Here is a 27,840-nt window from a genome sequence, read left to right on the forward strand (position 1 = left end):
ATACTTGTATCATTGGTGACACTTAGTTCAGCCTGCATCTTTGGATTATAATAACGAGATTTATTGTAAACTCCCAAGCTCCAAATTGTCTTCTATCCTTGTTAATTAAAATATCACGTGGGGCGCCTGGGTGGCGCAGTCGGTTGAGCGTCCGACTTCAGTCAGGTCACGATCTCGCGGTCCGTGAGTTCGAGCCCCGCGTCGGGCTCTGGGCTGATGGCTCGGAGCCTGGAGCCTGCTTCCGATTCTGTGTCTCCCTCTCTCTCTGCCCCTCCCCCGTTCATGCTCTGTCTCTCTCTCTGTCCCAAAAATAAATAAAAAGCGTTGAAAAAAAAATTAAAAAAAAAAAAATATCACGCTAAAATTCAAATCGGATCATGCATAAAGTACTTTAATGGATATTTGTTATAGCATCCATGAACTTCCTACAACTGCATTTCACATCTCCCATTGTAATTTCTTTGTACACATCATTTGTCTTCTTTTTTCACCAACCTGTGACTTGCTCAAGGGGAGAACATGGATTCATCTTTTCAGACACAATTCTCAATATACATCCATCCCCAAATCCCACTCTTGTATCCTACTTGGCCCCTGGCCTAACTTCAAGGAATGTTCCATGGCAATCCTGGCTGGCAGATGAAGGCAAAAGGTAAGAACCCCGAAAAATAGTATTAGTAATGGAAATCTGAATAAGGCACCCTCAAAAATATTTTCAGAATTTTTGATTAATTTTCCAATTGCCATTTATCACTTCAAAGCTGAAGAGAAATCACATATTTTTGTTAATAGAACTGCTCAGAAATGACACTTCTTTTGTTAACCTCAGGATTTATATAATCTAATCCAGCATGGGCAAAACATGAAATGTTTGGAATTTAGGGTATACACAGTACAAGCAACATTTTATATTTGTCCACAAAGCACACATGCACTTATCTTATTTAATTCTTGAGATAAGACAAGGAATATTATTTTTTTTATTGCCCACTAAAAATATTGTAGTTTATCAGGCACTGAGGAGAAATTGCAAAGTTTCAAGTTAAAAACCATTACCAGGGCTATTATAATATAACAGCATATAAAAAGGTATACTTATTCATATTTGTTTAAACATGTATACAAATTCAAATTATAATAATATAGAGAATTTGCAAAGCCATATCTCTGTAATGAGAAAAATGTACTTGTAAAAAAAATTATAAATAAAGGAAACGTAGAGTTTTAATAGGGTTGATGTTTGAGAGGATCTGTTCTTAAAAACTGCCTTCATATATTTTTGATTTGAGAAAATCAGAGAGAAAAATTTCTGCTGTGATAGAATTACGTGCACAGTTGTCAAGAGCTGATAAGATGACTCCTGCTATGTGAACTTTGCCAAAATTAATTGAACAAGACATACCTACTGGTTTGAAAAGCCATTTGTAACAGTATATCACAGAGAGAAGATGTGCTGAATGTATATGTCTCAGAGACTGAAGATATTCAGCTAATATTTTCATTTATTAGAAAAGATCAAGCAGCTGATAATCATAGTGATGTTTAAACTGCCAGTGATATTAATTTGAAATAATTGTTCTTATTCTGTACATTATTTTGCATAGGTAAGCAGATTGAATTTAGGTACCTTAATAATTGAAATGTGAAATAAAATGACTGAAGAATGAACTATAGTAGCTTTTAGCATCAATATTAAGGTATGTAAATAATTAAGATAATAAGGATTTATATAATATTGTAGACAATGAGATATTTTAAATCTTCCAATTACATGAAAAGGAAGAATAAAATGAATATTCTTGTACAGTTTTCCCAAAGGTAATAAGGCAAGAAATGTCTTATACATGGTAGGTGCTTAATAAACATCTGTTAAATAAATGAGTGAACAAAAGATGTTCATGTAAAACTCTTGCAAATATCTTAAACATCTGTACATGTAGAGCTTTATAAAAACCAAACAAACAAAAAGACTAAGCAAAATTCAAAGAAACAAAAATAGTTGAAAATATCCTTGTAGTTAGTTATGGAGTAACAACAGTATAATAATTTCTCTTTCCTGGGGAGTGGTCAGTGTATTATAGTTAATTCTTCCTTAGTGATAGTCCAAATTTCAAGGGTTATTCCTATATTGTCTTCCTTCTTTTTCTATACTTTTTCTTATGGATATATGTGTGTGTGTATTCACTATGTGTGTGTGCACGTGCACACACACACACACACACACACACACACACACACACACGTTTCCCCATAGTATATAGTCCCTAGGAGAAAAAAAGGAATGAGAAAAGAAAGAATAAAACATCCAGAGACTGGGAAAAGGAACAGAAAATAGACACTGGTTATGGTGCCTTACTAAACTTCATTATCATCAAATGTTATCTCCCTAGAGATAAAAACATCCTTCTATATTTACATCTAACTCAATAAACCCTAAAAGCAAAGAGATCAAAAGAAAAAGTCCCACTTCTATACAAAATATAAATTTCTGCTTGCCATAATACAAATATTTACATTTTTAAATGTAGAATAAATTGTGACTTATGTCATCATACCTACAAAGATATTAAAGTCTTCTAGGTCTTCCATCTTGATTGTTATTTTTTTTTTTTTCTGTTTGTGGTCAACATGGTACAGAAAGAAAAAAACAAAGCTTCCCACAATGTTGATACTGTGTAATCTGTCCCATTAGATATGAAAATTTGTACATTATCACTAGGCCAGTTGGAAATAATTAGTGTTAATAATAGGGAAAAGGAGGTTAAATAAATATTTGTTCTGTCTATTCAGATTCCCATGGACTCAGAACCAAAAGCTCATTCCAGTGTACCCAGATATCCCATTGGCCACTGCCTCAATTAAGTACACAAAAATTTGCTCTGGTGTTATTTAGTGGTATTTTGGCTTGACTAGATCAATGGATTACTAAAAATGACACAATGGTTACCTAATTAATTTGTAGTATGTACCAATTAACTATACATACAAGAGACTTTCACAACTTAAGCTATACTATTAATGTGACAAACTATTCCGTTCCATAATGCATTCCTTTTAAAAGTTGGAATATATGGATTTCTTAGCAATTTCTCATATCCACTTCTAAATAAAAATGTTTACTAAAGGGTAAATAATACCATTTACGCATATGAAGGTCAAACATTAGGAGAGAAGTGACCAAAAATGTATTTTCTTTTTTTTTGTATTTTCCAAGTTTAGTCTCTCCAAATATTAGTAAAATATTATGATTTTCTACAGAAAGTGTATTATGTGATTCATATGATTGATTGAATGATCTCTAGAACTTTGTAGATCTACTTCCTTCTGTCTTATAAGTTAGACAAAGATAAGTCCTAAGTTATTTACTCCTTCACCACAAGCTGGGTCCGTTAAACTTAAAAGCCCATCAGTGACAAACTCAAATTTTTACACATCCAATTGTTTTATATATAGCCCTGATAAGCATTATTTTAAGCAAATTAGAGCCTGCCTGCATTACACATATAGCAAAATTGTACCTGATATTTACTAGCTATAGATACAACATACCCTGGGATAATGAAAGACCCCAAGCAGCTGTCCCTCAAAATCTGTGACCTGGCAACTATCAGCTGTTCTACTAGGTGACATCACCTACATGTGAGCCCTTTCTTCAATTCTGCTGTTCCCTTGGAGTTCTTTTGCCTTCAGATGACTCTGAATAAAGAAATAAAGAAAATGATACTACCACAAGAGGCAGTAGCACACAACAAACTTCACTGAATGGAGCGTGGACAGGGTTTTCTGAAAGCATGATCATGACACCATCCAGAGACTTAAGAGTTACATTCAGAAGAGAAGGAAGGCAAGGGTCTCAGGACAGATCAGAAAACTTAAACCCATGAACTTTCCTGTTGTATTTTACCCATATAATGGGAGCCAGGAAGTGTATGGTTCTAGAACCTTAAACAGGATTCTTGGCAAGAGACCTCCTCTCCTGAGTGTTTCCTCTCTTATTTAGTGAAACATACCCTTCTCTCAGAGCCAAACCTAGGAAGAGGGAAATGGACACACATCAGACTGATTTCTTTCCTTTCGTCTCTCTTTTCCAGACCCCCTTTTCATACTTTCTTGGGCAAGAAAAGGAGATTTTCTATTACTTATTCTATCTATTTCCCTATGGTTACCATCATGTTGGGCTAGCTGACATATTTAGTTAAAGATAATTCTGTACACTACGGAAGAAGTCTGTGTCCCATTCAATACATGGAAATCCATTATTTATCTGAAATTTAAATTCAACTGAACCTTTTGTATTCTTATTTGCTAAATCTGGCAACCCTAATCCCTAATATTATACTTCAAATACGATGAGTCCATGAACTATATTAAGCATTATATTGCAACCAAAGGGTGCCACCAATATCTTGATCCCCCAAGTAAACTGCATAAAAATGGTATTAATATTGGAGGAGGTTTTGACATGAAAAGACTAATAAATCATTTTTGTTCCAGTGAAATCCTTTCATTTACACATTTTAATTCTTCATAAACTATTAAAATATTTCCAATACAGTAAATGTAAATAGATATAGATTTATTTTCCATTAAATTGTTCAAGGACATGATATCTCTGTGTACCTTATTATTAAATATTTTAGGTAAGTCTAAAAATAAGGTAAAAAAATCAAAGGATGAAAAATGTGTACTTTTTCAAATTTATCCGAGTTGTATAAACTTCCTGGGGAATTAGATTTGTTATTTTCCTTTTAAAATCATTCTTTTCTTTTTCTTTTATTTCTTTAAAATACTGGCTTTTTATTTCTCAAGATAAGGGAGGCACTTTTCCGTTAAAACTTGTGAATACCAGTCAGCATAAGAAGGAAAAAAAAAGTTGAAGTAAGTCTGAGGAATTTAAACCTCAACAATCTCTCACTATCCTCAAAGAACTTTCTTCCTCAGCTATACATAGCCATCTCTACTGCCAAGCATCTGTTGAGGAAATGATGTAAGTAAATTTCCAAAGATTTTAAATCCCTAGCTCTAGCCTAAGTTTAGAAATTGCCAGATTGCACTGTGACTTAAAATCATATCAAAGAAAAATGCACAAGCTTCTTCCATGTGGCATTTAAAAATTTACTTATGGATTTTTAGAATTGCATATATTAGAGATTGGATATAAAATAACACTTTCTCAGGAAATGGGTGTTTCTAGAAGACTTGGTGGTAAATGATCATCTTTTGAAAAGGTACATGCTATAAAGGACTAGTAACAAGCAACAGAAGGGTCTATGCCAATGACTTAAGTGCTATCTTCAATTAGCATTAATAAAGATAAAAACCGCTAATATCATTAATCTATAAAAACCTTCCTTATACCACTAACTAGCTGTGATTCTGAAAACTTTTAAGCTCATAAAAGCTCTCTGGGCTTCCTTTTGTCTAATAAATGTAAGGAGAAGTATAATGGCAGTTATTATATAGTTTTGTCTTGACAATTACATGTAAATAATGCATAAGATATGGTTGCCACAATGCCCAATATATAGTAAATAATGATAGCTGACATTTTATTATTATTATTTAATCTACATGAGTTTAATATATTAGATTGGTTTTAAAATTGATGAAGCTTGATGTCCTTGATATAACCTGTTCATTCTTAATATGCATTCCAATATTCTTCAAATTAAAAGCAATATTCATTTAAATGTTAGTTGCCATGGTTAACATGCGTTAGCCAGTTCAGAGACACAAAGATAATTTGGAATTGGTAAGCAACTGAGCTGATATAAAGACTGAGGTTATATGTTAGCATAATCAAAGAGAGTGAATCATAAAACTCTAGTTTTGAAGTGTCATCCACATGAATGTAAAAGTTATTAAGTGTGCTGTCAGGAATGGAAATTGTTACCTAGATGCTAACTTCATGTAGAAAGATGGATGTGGCTATAGTGTGCAGTTCTGAAAGTAAAGGTGGATATATAAAAATTATGGCACAGAAAGGTTGCAGGAGCTAAAAATAAAATGAAGATGAATGTAGATGAATGCTAGAAACAGGGTTGTAAATTGAATTGGGAGAAGGGGGAAAATTAGTGGTTTTCAGATCTTAGTTTAGCATATCACAACCAGGACTCCACTGACTGCTGCTTTGATATCATTGTAATTTATGTTGAAATCTACTATGATTCAGAAAGAACATTTACTACAAAATTTTAAAATTCAGGATATGGTCCAATTATCATTGAGGCCAGAGCAATTAGAAGAATATTCCTATAAAGTAAAATGCTTTGGAAAATAGAAGTTGACAGATTTTTTTCCTCTACTCTGAATTACAGGTTTTTACTATTCTATTTCTAGTAAAATATTTTAGGATATTTTTAATGTAAAATAGAGTGGTAGAGTCATATCCCTTAAGCATTTTAGAATAACTGCTTTAAACAGTATCTCCTAAAAATTTCCTCATCATTTTAGTTCTAAGTAAAACATAATCAGAAACAAATTATATGACTTAAATTATAGGAGATTTCGTTGGCTTATTCTATGTTTTATTGTTAATCTCTTTTACATGTAGTTTAAATGTAGATGATTACATATAGTCACCATACATCTTGTCTTCATTAACATTTTATTACCAAATAAAGAGTATTTTCTTTGTATACAACCTAATGTATTATTGTCAGTTTTCATGCACTTTGAAAGGTCATCATGAGACACACTAGAATATATATTTGCTTAATTATTCCTCAAAAACAAAATTCCAGAGTTGGAAATCCTTAAAAAGAAGTGGTATACCATATGGAGATGAAATAATTTTTTTTTCTAAGTCTGAATGTAATCAAGGTCTAGTCAGCATAACTGCCTTGGAAAAGTATAGATATGTTTAGAAGATCCAATTTCTCTTGTGCTATGGTTATCACAAAAGGGGAGAGATAGTATAGATATTTTACAAATTATGTTTTCCATATATTAGAAGAACAAGTGCTATCATTAAAATTTCAAAAACATTCTTACAAGGAAAGCCTATGGAAAATATCAAACCTGAAAGTGTTTTAGTAAAAGCTCTTATAGATTTTAGTAAGTTTTTGAGCAATATGCCTTATTTTTTGAAGAACTCTTCATTGATCATGACTCATTCACAAATTATTTAAAATTCATTAGAGCACTTAATCTAAATCATGTGGCACATAAATAGAAAAATAAATGATCTTATCTGTGTAAAAATGTGATTTCAGTTATAGGTAAGATCGACAGAAAGGATGCAGTTCAAATAAGAATAAGTCAAACACTAAAGGACTTTATTTTACTGCCCCTGATAAAAATCATTCCATCTCATTAACTGATTGACTTATTCATTTTTCACTAAAAAATTATATTTTTTCTACTCAACCCCAAGATTGATGTTTGTGAACACTATCTTTCATAACAGTGTCTCTCACTTTAGTTTTACACTCCATCACTAATGTACTTTTACCTGGTGTTTCTTCTCCTTTGTGCCTAAAAATCAAAATAATTTCCCCTGGATCCAAACTCCTAAGGGCCTTAGGCTATGTTCTGATAAGCAAGGATATCAAATAAAACAATTCCTCCTCCTGAGCTGTCTACTCCATCAAGTAAGATAACTGAATTAAGTGCAATTCACTTAGAAATTAAAATATATACCAAATAATAAACCCAATTGGGCTAAATGCATATATTACATTAGATTATGGGCAAGCGGGGATTCAGGTCAGAGTGCTATTATCATAAATAGGCACATAAAAGGAAATGAAACTAAAGAAAGGAGGCAAGGGATTATATAGTTAAATTAAATTGATAAATATTAGATAAAAGTTCATGGATATCATACTTAATATGTCCTTTCTATATAGCAGATATAAAGTATCTGCAGCATGGAGATGGTAAAGGAAACTTTAGGGAAGAGAGGTTGAACAACAACAAAAGTTTGAGATTTTGGAAAAGTAGCAGTAAATAATCAGAGAAGTTTCTATTTAGGCACCCAGAACAGATGGCTGGTCAGACTTGAGGGTATTGCTGGGTCTGAAGACTACAGATCTATTTGTAAAGCCACACAAAAAGTTGAGATTCCCACCACCAGTGGTCAGTAACCACAAAAAGAAGCAGAGAAAACACATGATCTGAATAAATCAACATTACTATATGCATCATAGGGTATGACAGAAGTGTGACAACTGGATTTGGATTAGTTATGGAAGGACAAAAACATTTTGCAAGAAGAAACTAATAATTTGGTGCAACTCAAACAGTATAAAATAGTGTTTGTGTTTTATATACAAGATCTAAATCACACTTCAAAATAATGCTCTTTTTTTTCTTTCAACTACTGCACATGAAAAAAAACTTAGCTTCAGAAAAGTTAATTAAGTGTCTTCATAAAGATCAATAAACAGCAGATATGGGATCATATCCAGGTCCTTTAACTAAAAGAACTATTTTCCTATCAAAACAAATGGTCTCCTCCAAAATTAAAAAAAAAAAAAAAAGATTTGGCCACAAAAATGAAATGTAGATTGATTCAGAAAGTGACAGAATTATAAGGAAAACTCAGTATTTCAAGATGATTATGATTTTTTGGAATCTTTGTGGGTGTGAGTTGCTATAGTAAAATAACTGTTGTTATATTCCTAGGAGTTGATAAAGTCAAAGAATATGAAGTGAGATTTTAAAATAGCAATGATAAGACTTGCAATGGAAAAAAGGATTAGAAGCTAGGTATTAGATCCATTGGTTAATGATGAGGAACCAAGAAGATAGTAAATGGTAATGTTAAAAGCAGTAGTAAATCTGACATAAGGCATGAAGCTCAAAGGAGATTTTGAAAGATATGTCGAAAGCAGTAACTTACTAAGTGCAACTATTAATTAAGAAGAAGCAATAATGGCCTCATGGTACATGCATGTTCCATGAGAGAATGAGTAACTTTTGCTGTAACAAGCTATAGAAGAAGAGGAAGGCTGAGGATCATTTAGGTTCAGAATAAGACAAAGAATAAAAGGAAGTATCCTCTGGTAGAGTATCAGACGGCTGCAGCAATATTTGTAACTAAACATGATCTTCCAGAACCTTGTCTCTAACCTTTATCCTGAGAAGACTTGTGTAATATCCTAAATAAAAAGAATGTAGAAGGAATTATTTTATGTCACTTCTGAGGCTAGGTAGTAGAAGGTGATACAGCTCATTCCTCTCTGCAGAGGCTGGTTGTGGAATCCTGGTACCATACTGTGAAAGCTAATGTCATGCACAGAGGGTACCTGAAAGTATTCCATCCAAGAGCACCAGCCAGCATTTCAGTCAAGACCCAGCATCATCTGCTAGAACTGTGAAGTTCTAGGTGAATATTATAACCAATCTTCAGATGATTCTAGCACCCAGCTTTTGAGCTACTCTGAACAGCAATTATCAAAGCAAAGATAACCAAGTTGCTGATTCATGAGCAAAAAATAAATGTTGTATTTGATTTAAGCCATTAAGTTTAGGGTTATTTTATTACACAGCAATAAATAACTAGTAAAAGCTCTGTGAAGTAGTTGAAGATGTAAGAGCATAAGAATTAAAAGTCCTAAAAGGGTTTGAAGTGAAGAGTAGAAAAAAAAAATAAAGAAAGGGCTCCGGAGAATATAAAAAACAGGGAGAAAGAGGCTTGTTTTTTTGGCTGAGAACATAGTTCAAAGACATAGGGAAGGAAATATGCTTATGATTACAGACCAGAAAACCAGGAAGTTAAAGCTGTTGAAAATACTCAGATTTTTTTTTTCCAGATTGAAGTGTTGAAAAAACATCCCAAACAAATGTTGCTGAGAAATAATGATGTCTATCTTGGGGGAAGTAACCACCTACCCAGTCAAGGACCATCTGATATATATCAAGCATTTAATTATTATTGTATTTTTTTTCCTCATAGGGTAGTTGCCACCATTAAATGTCATCTGCATAGGGAAATATTGTACAAACTTCAAAACACTAGGCCAAGAGTTAGGGATTCTTGGGTTTTGTTCACAAAAACAAACTGCCAGTTAGTCAATACAGTCATATTCAATCTTCCCACCATTGGTCTTCATATATACTCACTGGTGCAATGAGTTTACTCATTAAAGATGTTTCAAAGTTCTAAAATAAACCCTTAAAAACTCAAGGTTATAGGGTTAGATTTATACATATTGTATTAAAATGCTGTAGGGGTAAAAAATGTTCATTTGAAAATAATTTTACATTTAATTAATGATATGTAGCCAGTGAATTTTCTATGAGAAAATGCTGAAAAGAATAAGGCACTATTAATATATCAATTTAATCAGAATTTTATTGGTGTGTGAAAATAGTTACATAGTTAAATGCTAACATGTTGTTATACCTTACCTAAAGTTTAGTTGGACTCAATTTATAAGTTCCAGTCCTCCCTGTCACACACATACCTCCCAGTTATCATGTTTTCATAAAGTAATTTAATTTATTCAAATATTGTGTCCCAGACTCAGAAGAGAGCAATGAAAGAAAAATATAATGTGAATATATGAATTCAGTAAGCTAAAAGTGTTGTTTGTTTTCTAGTTCTCACCATATCAAATGAGATACTTCATTATACAAATATAATGCCTTTTATATGAGCAATGATGATTAACGACCAATTTTCAGGGGAAAAGATATTTTAATTGCTATCTTGCAGGAGCAGTTGGTTCCCCAAATCAGTCATGATGGCACTTAAAAAACTTCAGTTCATTGTAACCCTGCAGCTGAGGTGAAACCTCAATTCTTAAATACCAATTAGTGGGCTCACCTGCCATGATGCATACTATTTAGTTTCTGTTAGAAAATAGAATAAACTCTATGAAAAGTGCTTCTAAAAAGATCTAAGTTCAGGTATATCTAGTGTAGGGGCCAAGGACAGGCCTCCTCAAAATGTGCCACTTTGGCATATTGAGAATTTTGAATTAAAAAGTTACTTAAGAAACTAATGTAAGAACACTCTGATCTCCCTTTGTCTCCATAAAGCAGGAAATAAATCTCCCATGTAAAATGTTCCTTCTCCGCACCAAGATGTAAAGAGATAACCTCATCACCAGAGATAGGGAATTAAGAACCAAGAAGGCCATATAAACTATCCTTGTTACTTTTCGCTAGTTTACCACGTCAGTCCAAATTCTATTTAGAATTCCTTATTCAGTGAAGCTCCCAAACATAAGTTTCTTTGTCCTGCCAATTTCTCACAGATTTATTGTCTCTTTGCCTCAAAAGTACAAAAAATGCCTGCCTTGCTCTTTTATTCAAGTCTCAATTTGATTATTGGGCCTCCTCCACATACTTATTTTTTTTTCTCTTGTTGATCTTTCTCATGTGAAATTAATTTTTAAATCAGCTAGAAGAATATTGAAGGGTTGAGAAAAATGCTTTTCCCCCAACACTGTCATTTCAGGTATATCCATCGAAATGAATTTGTCATGGATAGGTAGACACAGATACCAATGGGATCAAATCTAATGCATTAAGTGACAGAAAAAAAAATTACTTTCTTTCCAAACTTACTCACTTGATATATCATCAAAATGTACATCATAATTTAATTTATTGTCTCATATTATTTTTAAAGTTACTCTTTAACTTGATAAAGAATTCCACTGAGTTGCAACACACTTTGGAACCACAACATATTAATCATTTACAAATAATTGTCTTGAATCAGGAAATGCTCATTTAGGGGACTATTTCTAAAAGTGTTCCTGAACATGTATGAAGTTAATAAAGTTGTTAAGGTAAGCCTGTCCATAATGAAGATTTAAAAAAAAAAAGGAGTTTCTGATTAGTGTAATCAAAGCAACCAATTAAAGAAATCAAGCAAGATCATATCCATTGAAAGGGATGCTTATAATCATACTTTGATAGTTCTTGCCTTGGAATTTCATAGCTAGCATCTAAAAAAGTAATCATTGAGTATCAGCAGATAAAATAGAATAGCAAAAACTTATAGGGCAAAATATTCTGTAAGTTCTGGATTTTTATTTTCAAGTTTTTTTCAATAAATAAAAGTTGAAGCCATATGTTAAAAAATGTTCCTGTATCTGAAAAATAAGTTTATGGCTTTCCCCATAAAACACATTTCAAAGTCCCAAGATGGAGTAATTAGAGAGTTTCTGCATGGAATTCTATAAATTGTCACACCTGTTTACTTGAACAAAGAATTAAAACATGCAGACTTCAACAGAATTCAAGAACTCATTAAAAGACTTACACTGCACCAGCAGAAAATACTTAATATAGAAAAAAGTATTAGTCATTTTCAGGCAGTCATTAAGTGACTTTTAAATCTCTGAAACTGACAAATCAGAAGTGAAAAATTATCACAATTATATAGGCAGTATTACTGCAATGTATAGAACATCTGTTACTAACGATAGCCAATTCAACATAATTATAAGGGAGTCACTGGTACTTTCAATATTATAAGACTAAAAGCAGCTTTTATACTTTTTTCACTTTAAAAAAACAATGCAATCCCACCATTTGCATAGTTGGTATGAAAACTGAACACATTATGAGTTAAAGATAAGCAGGTATTCACATTATTCACATGGCCATGTGTACCAAAACCATATCTTTGATTTTTAAGAGATGACATATTTCTTTCAATATTCCTTCCAGTGTCCTAATAAAACACACAGCAAAAACTGTGATCCTTTTCCTTCTATATAGGACAATAAGAGTGTATAATAGTAGATTATAATCCTGTGACTCCAGATTAAAAAAAAAAAGTTTGCTTCATATTTATTCTCAAGTATAGCTGTCAAAAGAGAATCACAATACTTTGAATTCCTTTAAGAATAGACCCCTGTCTCTTACTTTCTTTATTATGAAACATTTATTCAATACCTTATATGTGCTGGAAGATGGGGCTGTAAATATGACTAGATTGTAGGCCTTGCTGCCTATTGTAAATCAATAGAAGGGGAAAAAGGAAGTGAATTTTGGAGGAGTAAAGGAAAGGAAGAAGATCTTCATTCTAGAGAAGATTAAAAGTATGAACACAAGCAGGGAAAATGTGAATATTTATGATTTATTCATAGGACAATCATTAGAACTATCTGATAGCAGATGATTGGTTTAGAGAAATATTAAAAATGTAAGTTAATAAAAGTAGATACAAGACAAGTATATTAATACTCAAATGCTAGGGGAAAAAAGGAAACCAGGTTTGTCTGAATTAGCAAAATAGAAGAAATAAACATTGAAGGCCACTGGGGTAATTCAGTTTTTTGAGATTCCAACTCTTGATTTTGGCTCAGGTCATATCCTAGTGTCATGGGATTGAGCCCCAAGTCAGGACTCAAGCATGGAGTCTGCTTGCAATTCCCTCTCTCTTTCCTTCTGCCTCTCTCCTCCACTCATATTGCTCTCTTAAATAAAAAATAAAATAAAATAAAATAAAATAAAATAAAATAAAATAAAATAAAATAAAATAAAATAAGGGCACCAGGTGGCTCAGTCAGTTAAGTGTCCGACTCTTGGTTTCAGGTTAGGTCATGATCTCACAGTTTGTGAGTTTGAGCCCAGTGTGGGGCTCTTTGCTGACAGTGCAGAGTCTGCGTGAGATTCTGTCTCTCTCTCTCTCTCTCTGCCACTCCCCAACTTGTGCTCTTGCTCCCTCTTTCTCTCTCTCTCTCTCAAAAATAAATAAACATCAAAAAAATAAAATATAATATTTTAAAAAAAGAATGAAGAATTATGTCAAACAATAGCAAAAGTAGAAACAGCTAAATTTAATTGAATACTTACTGTTTGTCTCATTTTACCAAGTACTTTACATGGATTGTGTAATTTAGTCCTCGGGGTGGGGGGACAATGAGATGAATATTTAAATTCTTGTAATTTACAGTTCAGAAAACTAAAATTTAGAGAGCTTAAATAATATTTTATTTTCTTCATATTATAGATGAAGTAATCAAAAATTATATAACTAAATTGTGTATATCGTTGTTACGGAAACTAATAACCAAACAACTCAATTTCATCTTTCTACCATGTAATACAAGTAAAGGAAAGGAAGTAGAGTCTTTGGAGAAAGAAAGTAGCATTTAAAAATATATATTTAGAAAATTTAGTTGGTTGTATGAGGTAAAATTATTTAAGCAAGCCATAATGTATTTATCATAGCTACTCAATTCTCTTTCTCTAGAATTTCAGCACTTGACAGTGCTTCATTACCAAAGCTGCTCCATCTATAGTTGTGAATTTCATTTAAAAATATTTATCATCATATGTTAAGTGCAGTCAGGATCACTTTGCCAGAAATTCTTTATGACTAGTTATATACACTTGTTTTAAAATAACATCTATGGGGCGCCTGGGTGGCTCAGTCGGTTGGGCGGCCAACTTCGGCTCAGGTCATGATCTCGCGGTCCGTGAGTTCGAGCCCCACGTCAGGCTCTGTGCTGACAGCTCAGAGCCTGAAGCCTGTTTCGGATTCTGTGTCTCCCTCTCTCTGACCCTCCCCCGTTCATGCTCTGTCTCTCTCTGTCTCAAAAATAAATAAACGTTAAAAAAAAAATTTTTTTAAATAAAAAAATAAAATAACATCTATCTACCTGAATCCCTGTTTAGGTGCCCTTCAAAGTTACCTGTTTCAATATAAACAGAGAAAAGTTCTGGAGATTTAAAAAACAAAAACAAACAAACAAAAAAAAACAACAAAAAAAAACCCAAGAGAGCGCAAGAAAGAAATATTCACACTGGTGTTACTTTGTGTTACTGCGAATAGCTATTGAACTATATATATATATATATATATATATATATATATATATATATATATATAAAATATAGTATATATATTTTACTATATTATATATTATACTATATATATTATACTATATTATATATTATACTATACTATAATATTGAACTATATATAATAAAGGCCAGATGAACTTTCTCACAGAAAATAAAACTGTATAAAAACATACAAACTATCTTCACAAGAAAAAGAAAGTCTATGGAGGTTAACTAGATTTATCATGGTTAATCACTTAACAACATATACAAATATCAAATCATTGTTATATAACTGATACTACACTAATATAATGTTATATGTCAATTATATCTTGGTTTAAAAATATTAAACCCACACACACATACACACACACTACACAAAGTCCTTGAAGAGTGAACAAGACTAGGCAGAATTAGAAAGCATCAGTAAACAAAACAAACAAAACAATAGAAATTAACTCAAAGGAAAGATACAGGGAGGAAAATGACTGCCCTAAAATGAATTGTGCCAGAATGACAAGTAGGAAAATAATAAGGTGTCTACCAAATGTGTAATTGTAGAAGAAAAGGAGAAAGAGATTTTAGCAGTAAAAAATAATTTAAAGTGGTCTGAAACTTTCCCAACATGGTGAAAAACATTACCTCACAAATCCAAGAAGTTTGATAATCTCAGGTAGGACAATTACAAAGAAAGCCATGGCTATGCACGGTAGAGTCAATAACTAAAATATAAAATTACTAAATCAGAGAAAAAAAAAGACATATCCATAGGGAACAATAATGCAAATGATAACTGACTTTGTATGAGAAATAATAAAGGCCAGAAGACAATATTATCAAGTCAATGAATTATCTCTAAATTAAAAGAAAAAAATGGATAAATTAAATTCAAATCAATGAAGCAAGACAACTTAAAAATGGCAAAGCAAGTAAGCCTTACTGGTTCTCAAGATCTATAGGATACTATGGGTCTATACAAATATACACTGACATCGCCTCACTGTTAAGTATTTAATTAACTTTTCACTGAACAAACTAGAGAAGTAACATTACATACTGGCATAAGATCAATATCATTAGAGCGAAAAAATCCAAGTTATGAATCTATTTCCACCATTTTCTCAAAAGGTTAAATAGAGATGAAATTAACTATTTAATGTACTTATTTTCTGGTAAAAAGAAAGTCACATGATAAATAGTAGTTAACTATTATATTTATCCAATAGTAACAAAAAGGCAAAGTGTCACAACATATATGTTTTATGATTTTAGCTACATTATATACTTTATTGAGCATTCAAAGCCCTTTTATCTGTAATCAATTTCTGCTCTCATTTATCAACGTAAGAAATACAAATTTTCATGATCATCCTGAGATGATCATAAATTACTATTTATAAAGTGAAAAATATATACTAGATACTTAGTGGACACATAGATTGTCTCCAGACGATTTATAGTGGGATGAGGAACACTTGGATTCATTGTTTTGTCAATGAAAGGAGGATCACAAGGGAAGGAAGACTAATCAGAAGATGCAAAATGAGTTTCAGTTCTTTATCAGGATGGAGTATGGTAGATATCAAAGGAAATCATGCATGTTAATAATTAGATACAGAATCTTTGTTTTTTAGTGTTATGCTACTGTGGATTATGCCGTAGCATAGGTCACCACCAATGCTGATAATGATCACAGTGACCAAAGAATCAAGAAGAAAAATACCACACAATGAAATCTGACAATGTAAAAATAATAACTGTCCAGAGGAAAGTACATGAACTCTTTCCTAAAAATTATGTACATTAGTAAATATGTTAGATTTACTTGCATCAATATTTGCCATAATTTTAACTCCAAATCTTATGAATACTAAGCCTCAGAGTTGAGTGTACAGGTAGAGTGCCTATCAGTTCATGTAATATGATTATTCATAATATTTAACAACTTACACTTATGAGAACAAGGACTAGTTCAATTCTCTACGTGGCAGGGGGTTAGAACCACGATTGAACTGAGATTAATTTCCCAACTTTTATCAGAATTGAGTTTCAAGTAGGATTAAAGTTCAATTATTAAAAATGAAAAAAGTTATATCTGATTTAGCTCCTGCTAGCTTTCCTTTCCATGAACAAAATACTATTTTCCATAAATTCTACCTACTGGTAGGGGTTTTAAAAATGGAGAAATCTACTTTATATTGGAAAATATTCTGCCCACCTTCTGATTTAAACTGATTTAAACTAACAAAATATCTTAGAGTATCCTCCACTAGACAATTTAGACCTCTTGTTACCTGAGGTTACAATATCCTGAAAAATTGATTATTCCTTCAATGCCATGCTATGGTTTCTTTAAATCATTCATCTTGGGTACAGAGATCCCAACTTGTCTTGCAAATAAAGCCTCTTGAATCTTGAAACTAAAATTAATTTTGTAGCTATAAATTAGTCCTAAACTAAGACTGAAGAGTTTATTTTCTGACAATCATTTTTTCTTCTATCAAAATCATATTTTAGGGGCGCCTGGGTGGCGCAGTCGGTTAAGCGTCCGACTTCAGCCAGGTCACGATCTAGCGGTCTGTGAGTTCGAGCCCCGCGTCAGGCTCTGGGCTGATGGCTCGGAGCCTGGAGCCTGTTTCCGATTCTGTGTCTCCCTCTCTCTCTGCCCCTCCCCCGTTCATGCTCTGTCTCTCTCTGTCCCAAAAATAAATAAAAAACGTTGAAAAAAAAATTTAAAAAAAAATCATATTTTAAAAGTTTGAAAGTAAGTCAAGGACTAACCATCTATAGAATGCGAATTTTAATGGTTCCTTGAATTGCTCAAAAAGATACAGTAAGTTTCTTGCAATAAACCTTACGAAGTTATAAAATTAGAGCAAATCACTTTATAACAGATACATAAATCTTACATAACATTTTCAAATTTGGAATTACAATTAAAGAATATAATTTCATACAGCTTTTTATTAGAACTTTATTAATTCTACTTTTATATGTCTGATATTGCAGCTGACCTCATGGCTAATTGTTCTTATTCATACTCTTCCATAATATTTGAGGTGTCTTAGAAATGAGGAATATGTTTCTTTTTTCTAAAGGATCACTAGTTTTATTTATTTTTAAAATTTTTTTTAATGTTTTATTTATTTTTGAGACAGAGAGAGACAGAGCATGAGCAGGGGAGGGTCAGAGAGAGAGGGAGACACAGAATCCGAAGCAGGCTCCAGGCTCTGAGCTGCCAGCACAGAGCCCGACGTGGGGCTTGAACTCACGAACTGTGAGATCATGACCTGAACTGAGGTCGGATGCCCAACCAACTGAGCCACCCAGGCGCCCCAAGTAGCACTAGTTTTAAAATAGGAGTGGTGACTCTACACCTTATTTATTTGCTGTCTTGATTTATATTAATTGATGACTGATAGATACATACATACATACATACATACATATATACATACAAAGTTAAAAAAATATGCTGTTTCCTGTACATTTTTGTCTATGGCTTTAAGTCACAGAATAATGCAATAAATAGGTACTATATCCCAATCTATAATAGTTCCTAGATCTTCTAATAAGGAGTCATCATCCTAGTTTGCACATGGCAGTAGCAGCAGTTTCCCCCTTGGAGTGTAAGACAGAATGTTGCCAAGACAACAGTTCCCCCCAACTTACCAAATTACCATTTGTCCTGGACTTTCTAAGAAAGTAACATTATTCACACTTTCATTAGATGTGTTTGATATACATTAGATGTGTTTGATATACATTAGATGTGTTTGATATATCTCCACTTTGTACTTTAAATTCTGCAATGGTCTTTTCTAGGAGTGTTAGAGATACATAGACAGCATATTGTTTAACATGAGGATAAACTAGCAAGTTAACAAATGATAACCTACTTATCTTTTCCCAATCTTTTCCAGATGCAAAGTATATTATATTTCTCATTTAAGGATACCTTATTGGATTTTGGAGACCCAAGAAGCTACAAATAGCTCACTACTTATTGTTTCAGTGGAGAGGAGGAGAAGGATCTGATAATGCTGCCCTACCAGCACAAAGCTTCCTTTGCAAATGGGCCAGTGGTAACCACAGGGAATTATGAGTATAGCCATGTACTATATGAGAGACAAATAGAGGACAAGAAGTCCTGTTAACAGAGTTTATAGGGAGTTATCTATATGTTCTTGCTATAGAAGTTTGGCCATACCATTGATCACAGGTATGGTATAAATTGAGGGTTGATAAACAATAACTCTAAGCCAAATGTGACCTTACACCTATTTTTGCAAATAAAGTTTTACTGGAATATAGCCAGATTAATATGTTTGAATATTGTCTATGGCTCCTTTCACACTCTAATAGCAGAGTTGAGTTACCTCAATGGAGACCATACGGCTCAGAAACTATAAAACATTTACTATTTGATCCTTTACAGAAGTTTGCAAAAAAAAAGGAGAAGAAGAAGAAGAAGAAGAAGAAGAAGAAGAAGAAGAAGAAGAAGAAAGAAACAAAGAAACAAAGAAAAAAAATAAAAGTTTGCAAGCCTCTGGCATAAATATACTATTATTTACATATTTTGTTTTGTACTGATGTTTCTTATTTTAATATAAATACTTAAAATGCAATTATATAAAAAACTATACATATACACACATATATTTTTTAAACATAATTTATTTTGAGAGAGAGAGAGAGAGAGACAGAGAGAGACAGAGAGAGAGAGAGCATTAAAGTGGGGAAGAGGGGCAGAGGGAGACAGAGAATCACAAGCAGGCTCAGTGCTGTCAGCACAGAGCCTGACCCTGGGCTCAATCTCACAAACCGTAAGATCATGCCCTGAGTTGAAATCAACACTCAGATGCTTAGCTGACTGAGCCACCCAGATGCCCTCCAAAAACAACTTATATTGTTAAGAAAAAAAGTTTCAGATTTATGTTTCCCCAGAAAGTTGATAATTAATATGCAGTTTGCCCCTATACTATGTCACTATTAATGATCCACCACAGAATATTAGTGACATCACTGACTATTTGAAAATCAGAAGTTACACATTAGTTGAAAAATGATCAGCATCTATTTTAAATGTTAATTATCTTAGAAGACTGTCTGCCAATGCTGAATTAGGTGCAGATGCAGAAGGGATTCTTACAGATCACTCTGTGAAGCATGTCTTTTCATTTAGATCAAATGACTGTCCCAAAATAATTTTCCTCATTTTCTATTGCAAGTTTCTCCGTACATATAACAAGTGAAGTGATAGTTATATAAATGTGTCAGCTCAATTAACACAACAAATCCATACACAGTTAAAAGATGCCAGCTGCGTGTTATTAGTAAAATTAGAGGCTTCAAATAAATCATTAGTAAATTTCAATAATGGTTTGAATTTTCCATCCAATTCATTGAATTAAAATAAAGCTTTACAAGTTTATTCTGTTGAAGGAAAGGTATCTGAAGAGATTAGGAACGTATTTGAAAATTCAGTGAAGTTGTTCAAAGATAAAATTATTTGTTCTGCTAAAATTATAAATAATTTTTGTGTATATTATATACATATATGTTATATACATGAGATATACAATATTTTGATCAAGTTGAGAAAAGGATGGGATTAATTTGAGAAAAGGATGGGAAAGAAATATACTTGAAATTTACTGTGATGCAGACATCATTCATATTTTAATACAAACTAGTGATATTCACACAATTGAAAGTATAGTTGCAAATTTTATGAATAATTTTAAATATACACAGGACCAGAAATATTTTCTTGACAAAGCTAGAATGAGGGGTAAAAAAGTGTGACTTAGCAAAATGTACTTTCATTTGCTGCTGTCCATTAGCATTTGGATTTTAGAAACACTTAAGCTCCTGAAGAGTGACTGAAAATAAGCCCAAATGCCTCTGAGAAGTTTTGACATTTTAGTGAAAGAACCCTCTAAATTTTCGTTGCATCTTGTTCACATTCAGTAACAAGCATTTAATAAAACAAGTTAATAAATTAAGCACACAAAATATCAGGTTTTGAAAGTTTTAGTGAGTGGTCCTTATTTTTAAAAAGAAACTAAAATTTATTGTTGCATAACACAACAGAGACATGCAACATACTCAGTAAGTTCAAAAGTGCAAATATTATAAGTACTATAACTGTGCTTTGGAATAACTAGACTTTTGGAAAGCAACATGAGGGGGATCCTATATTTCATAGATAAATTTATGTACTAGAACATAATGGAAATAACTTGAGAAATCCTATAATGTTGCAGTACTTAATATTGGCCAAATATTCAAAGGAATCATATGTGGAGATCATTTATTTCATGAGGTAAATGTTTGAAAATATTTGTCAAAGAAAATAATGTCAAACAGGATAAAAATATGGCTCCTATGAAAAACCTAACTTATGTGTTTTATACAGAAACAAACAAAAAACAACAACAACAAAAAAAACTGAATTGAGAATACTTTCCATTTAGCAAATTTCCTTTGAGATTAACACAAGCCTCAACATTTCAGTGAAAATAGCCTCAATTAAGAATGGCATAGTTAAATGTCAATTGAAGGCATGAACAATTTCAAGTTTATTAATTGTAAATGAACCTTGGGTATAATTTTATTAAAAAAAATAAAATAAGACCACATTGAAAAATTCATTCCTCATAAAAATATTAGCAACATACTATTAAAGATATATATGGCTAAACACAGTTTCTGCTTATATTATTTGGTAATGTTCAGATAATCAACATAAAGTATGTTTTTAAAATTTCCTTTTATTTATAGAGATCAAAGATCAAGGTATAATGATTTTATTTCAAAACAATTTTATGAAAAGTAGAACTATTCTTAAGAATCAGCCAACTTTATGTGTCTGCCTATTTAATGAAACCAATTTGAAATAAATATTTCGAATATTATATAATTGTAACTGCTTTTAGCTACCTCTTTTGCTCAAAAATGCCATGTTTTGGAAGATAAATTATATGGTTTCCATAATGCAGGATATGGTAAAATATTGTACAAATATTTTAACTCCATAACTTCTCTTAAGGAAAGAGAAGACTTGAGGAATGCAAGACCTGAAAAGATTTTTTTGAAGACAATTATTGGGAGTCCTTATTGCTTGCATTGCTACCAACCCTTCTTACTATGGAACAGTGGCCAATGTATTCTACTAAAATTTCAAATCTCCCTCAACTGAGTTAGGAGGAAGGACCTCCAAGAGAAACACGAAGAAATATTACCATTCTCTGTAATTTGGAAGACGTGCATTTTTTGTTGCACTCCCACAAAAGGAGTCTTTAGGTGTCTAATTGTGGCTGGAGACACCATTGCTTAAAGACATTTTTCAGTAATAAATGAAACATTTCAAGTTTAATTTGAAATAAATAAAACAATTAAAATGATTTGTATGCATGTGTATATACATATTATATGCACATTTTTTACCTGAAAATGGTTCATCACATTCACAAATGAAACTACTTGCAGTAATATTGCCACAATTCCCATGGAAACAGATACGTGGTCGACATTGGCCAATAATTTCTGAACAATGTATGCCTATATAAATGAAAATAAATTAATTTTGCAACTAGATTAAAAATATTTACATTGTATATAGTTAACTATGGTCATCAACTTTCCCAAATTCTTTAATCATGAGCAGAAATTGGGCATTGAAGAGGACATCTTTTGGGATGAGCACTGGGTGTTGTATGGAAACCAATTTGACAATAAATTTCATATATTAAAAAAAAAATCATGATCAAAATTTTGACAAAATGTAATTCTAATTAATAAATAATACTCCATGATGATGTGTATATATATATATATATATACACACATATATGCATATATATACACATATATGCATATATACACATATATGCACATATATACATATATACATATATATACACATATATACATATATATACACATATATACATATATATACACACACATATATACATATATACACACACATATATACATATATACACACATATATACATATATACACACATATATACATATATACACACATATATACATATATATATATATATTTTTTTTTTTTTAAAGTAGGCTCCAAGCCCATGTGGAACCCAACATGGGGTTTGACTCAAGACCCTGACGTCAAGACCTGAGGTGAGATCAAAGAGTCATATGCTCAACAGACTGAGCTAATAGGGGCCCTGCCATAGTGATGTATTTAAATTGAAACAAAAGTTGCTCAGTTGATTAAGTGTCTGACTCCTGATGTTGGCTCAGGTCTTGATCTCAGAGTCTTGACTTTGCGTTGGTAGGTTAGGGCCCTCAGTGGGCTCTGCACTGGGCATCATATCTACTTAAAAAAATTGCAACAAAAATTAATTTCAATAAATTTGACATAAGGTTTTCCATCTTCTGACCCCCACTATATATTCAAATATTTTTCTGATTCTTGATATTTGAGATTTAGTTATTTTCATGATAATTTGAATTTGTTAATGTTTCAACAGTATATATTAATAATATATGTTCTTCAACATACAGTGGTAGCACTGCAGTGGTAATTTACAAAGTGATACATTCAAAAGTATACTGTCTTAGCCCTATAACTTAGCCAAGGTGATAATTCCAAAGAGGAAAATGTAAAAGATTGACACTATCTGAAGAGGAACCAAGGCATAAACTTTCAGTCAAGCATGTTGAATAAGCTCTAGAGATCTGCTGTACAACATTGTACCTACTGTCAACATTAATATATCATACACTTAAAAATTTGTTAAGGGGGTAGATGTCATATTAAGTGTTCTTTTCATAATAAAATAAAAAATAAAATAAAATAAAATGAAATAAAATAAAATAAAATAAAATCTAAAATTATGGGGAAATAAAGAAAAGGCTGTTGGATTCTTAGAAGTTAGGCACGAACTTCTAAACTCTACATTTTCCTGCCCTTGCTGGTCTGTCAAGTTTCTAAATCTCACTTATACCCACTTTTGTGATCCTACAATATCGTATACCATAACCTTGTTTACAATACTTTTCCATGCAGTTAATTGGCTCATAATATCCTTTGTAGAAGAATATGCCCAGGACATTCAATGGCAAATGGACACATGTTACTATAACTGTTGTACATAATTTTCAATAGATTAGTCACCCCTCCATTCTAAGTGAATTTTTAATTTAATTTGTAAGCAGTTTTTGGCATTATCATTGATTCCTTTCAAATTCTTTATAGACTGACAGCTCTGACTCACTAATACAGAACTCTTCTTCCTTCATTTACCTCCAAACAACCCCCAACACAATGAAAATTTAAGTAAATATAATTATGTGCCAAATATTTCCATGTACAAAAACTAAATTAACAATAGAATGTTCAGTAGGTCATAATCTATTTCAATCAGTGTAAGGGGCCAAATAGTGAGCCGTCAAAATTCATATGTTGAAATCCTGACCTCCAGGACCTCATAGTGTGACTGTATTTGGAGACAAGATCTTTAGAAAGGTAATAAAATATTAAATGAGGTCATTAAGGTGGGTCCTAATCAAATGTGGCTCATGTCCTTATAAGAAGAAAAATTTCGGATCATACAGACAGATACAGAGGAAAGACACAGGGAGAACATGGCTGTCTACAAACCAATCAGAGAGGCCTCAGAAGAAACCAATCTTGCTGACATGATCTCTAACATTTAGCCTCTAGAATGGAAGAAAGTAAATTTCTGTTGTTGAAGCCACTCAAACTATGGTACTTTATTATGGCATCACTAGCAAATTAATACAGTTAATATTCTCAACTTATTTGGTAATTCTACATATTTCTATAACATCTGAGATTTAAAATTGAAGCAATTATAATTAAAGTGTCATTATGGTATATACTCAATATTATGGTGTTTAACATTTAATGGTTTAAATTATCTATGGCTGTGTTTCTATTAAACAAACAAACATTGGATAGAAACAAACCACTCTATGCAACTAAGATAAAACCACTGAAATAGAATTCCATGGTATATGATTAAACATGTGCCAATTAATATTCTGATAGATGGTAGAAATTTTCTGGCCAAATATACTTTAAAATTCTTTGGACAAACTAAAATGGATGCTTTAGGAGCTCTCAAATTGCTTTTTCATTCACCTCAAATCAGCAACTTGGGTGCTTTCTCTTTTTTGCTGACCTGTCTTAATTTTAATTACCTGATAAACTCTGGAGAGAGTCAAAGTTACTTACATCTTTGTTCACCGAAGCCAATAAGAGTCAAATGGGAATTTGATCCCAGTTATAGAGAGAGGATGTTCAGTGGATATTGCTGGGATTTACTTTTAAAATGGTCTTGGTACTTCCCTACTATAGAGTTTAAAATTACTCTGAAAGATTGACTTAGGTGAACTTTAGAGCCTACAAAGATTTATTGAGATATTTCATTACATTTTATTATACAGCCTTCTCAAACTTGGCTCCAATAGAGTCTTGACAGCAACATGCAAGAAAAACCTTGTTGAAGCCCCCTAAACCCTGTCCCCCCAAATTACAGTTATATCCTTGAGCCTCATCTGATCTAGTCAATATCTATCCAGCCCTCTTTCCTTTCTCTTGAACAAAATATACTACCAACATGTTATTTGTTTTCCCATATTATCATTGGGAAACTATATCAAGCAATTCCCTTTGTTAGATCATCCTCATCTTACCCACTAACCTTGTAACTCTCTATGCCAGGTCTCGGAAACTCCCACTAAAAGAAATTCATTAATCCCTGTAGTTTAAAATTCCCCTACATTTCTCAGTATTTCTTTTTATTTTCCTCTGATGACCCAGATTCCCTAGTAAACTTTCAAGTGGTGACAGTGATTTTCCCTTTAATCCTAACTTCAGTCTCAGGTAGTATAATTTACATTTTTTTTAGATTGCCCTTCTGGTTTCATCTATTCACCAAATGCCTTCTTTTTTTATAACCTTTCCTCACCATTGCCTCTCATTTACCTTACTGTAACCAATTTTATTAATTATATCAATTTCTTTCCTTCCTTTCCAATATTATCTACCAATTACTTTATAAGAGCCATATCGGGGCGCCTGGGTGGCTCAGTCGGTTAAGCGTCCGACTTCAGCTCAGGTCATGATCTCGCGGTCTGTGAGTTAGAGCCCCGCGTCGGGCTCTGAGCTGATGGCTCAGAGCCTGGAGCCTGCTTCCGATTCTGTGTCTCCCTCTCTCTCTACCCCTCCCCCGTTCATGCTCTGTCTCTCTCTGTCTCAAAAATAAATAAACGTTAAAAAAAAATTTTGTAAGTGCCATATCAACATCCATTAAACACATTGCTCTGGGCTTACAATTATCTTTTCTTTTTCAGTTCTGCCAAGCTACTTCATGCCTTCTACCCAAGTACATACCTCCTTACCTCTTTCCACTCAGATCCACACTTAATTACTACATTATTACCTAGAACTGTTTAACTTAAATACCATAAACTTGGGAATTTCATTCTACAGCTAATATTATTCCAATGTTTTGTTTTTTTTTTTTTTAATTACATGAGACATTAAGAGGGAATTTGGGGAAAGATGTGAAAGTAGGTATTTTAGGATAAAAGATATGTGCTTTTAAAAAAAATCTTAGGGGCACCTGGGTGCCTCAGTCGGTTAAACATCTGACTCTTGATTTTGGCTCAGGTCATGATTGCAGGGTCATGGGATTGAGCCCCACCTTGGGCTATGGGCTGAGCATGGAGCCTGCTTGGGATTCTCTCTTTCCCCCTGCTCCTCTCCCCTGCTCACATGCTCTATCTCTCTCTAAAATAAAATTTAAAAAAACAAAACAAACAAAACCTCTTATTTAAATAAGAAAAAAAAAATTACAGAATGCCTAATGGGAATTTTGTGTCCAGAATCCAAATTTAGCCCATTCTAAAAAATCTACAAAATTTTTAGAAGTGTAGTTTGTTTTCTGAAAGTAGCAATATATGAATTCAGTTTATTTTCCTTTTTTAACAGAATTACGTTACTTAAAAAAAATCTTACCTGTAAATGGTGGGTAACAGGTACATTCATATCCTTGCTTATTCAATTTTCCTCTTTTATTAATGCAACTGCCATTATTTTCACATGGTTTATAAGAACATGGATCAAGTTCTTGGCAATATTTTCCAGAAAATGGAGGCTGACAATGGCAGCTGTATGTCTTGCTCCAAGCCTCAGTAAGACATTTACCATGCCCAGAACAAAATTCTGAACTCAGAGATTCCTGGCAGAACTGTTCTTTCACTGTCACATTTAGCCGTAGCCCCAGGTGACAAAACGATGGACCACTTGCTGTTACTGTGATAAAATAATGTGTTCCAGCACTCAGCCACTGAGAATTAACAGTGTGCATTCCTTTTAGTTTGCAACCAAAAAGTAACTGATCTTCAGTTGTGGTGTTTTGCAGACAGTCAATGAATGATGCTTCAGAAACATTCATCAAATTTATTTCTGGAGATTCAAGAGATGGTTCAGAAGAAATTATAAGGATGTCTCCCAATTGAATTTGCAAAGGGCAAATCTGGGGAACAACTTGATTGCCTGAAGTGTTCATTTTAGTATTTACATCCCCAAACCAGCAATCTCCATAGAAGTCCATGCAGATGTTTTCTGTTAGTGTCCAATTCACCATATATGATAATGGTTGTGTATGCCATTCTTCCACAAATTGCCATTTACATGTTGTTTTTCCATTTATAAATGTGCTATGAAGAACCACCAGGCTCAGAAGCATAATTGATTTGTTAATCATTTTGGGAAATTGTATTTTACAGTCTCTCATGAAAAGTGTCATAAAGAATTGCTGCAAAATGGGCTTTTAGTGTTGCTGAAAATTTGCAAGCAGAGATTTTGTTCAAGGATTCCCAGGAACTGGCTTTTTTTCTATTCCCAAATGCAAGTGGATTCTGATCAAGAAACAGTAGAGTTCAACTGATTTAAATTATCCCTTTAAACATAAAAACATACATTGTTAGTGAAGTTACTTAATTATATAGACAATTCTAAGCTGGTTCCTGCAAAGACTATGCTGCCACCACCTATGCACCTTC

At 32.6% G+C, this 27,840-nt stretch overlaps 1 protein-coding gene across 1 annotated transcript in view; it reads right to left on the reverse strand.

Moving 5' to 3' along the window:
• The window catches only part of EYS (eyes shut homolog), a 1,764,056-nt gene that overhangs the window by 1,573,316 nt on the left and 162,900 nt on the right, over positions 1-27,840 (reverse strand). Inside the window, 2 exon segments of the mRNA XM_042986616.1 lie at positions 22,213-22,326; positions 26,792-27,737. Coding sequence (XP_042842550.1) covers positions 22,213-22,326; positions 26,792-27,584 — 907 coding nt within the window. The 5' untranslated portion in view covers positions 27,585-27,737.

Source organism: Panthera tigris, chromosome B2, assembly GCF_018350195.1.
Source record: "Panthera tigris isolate Pti1 chromosome B2, P.tigris_Pti1_mat1.1, whole genome shotgun sequence".
Taxonomy (NCBI): domain Eukaryota; kingdom Metazoa; phylum Chordata; class Mammalia; order Carnivora; family Felidae; genus Panthera; species Panthera tigris.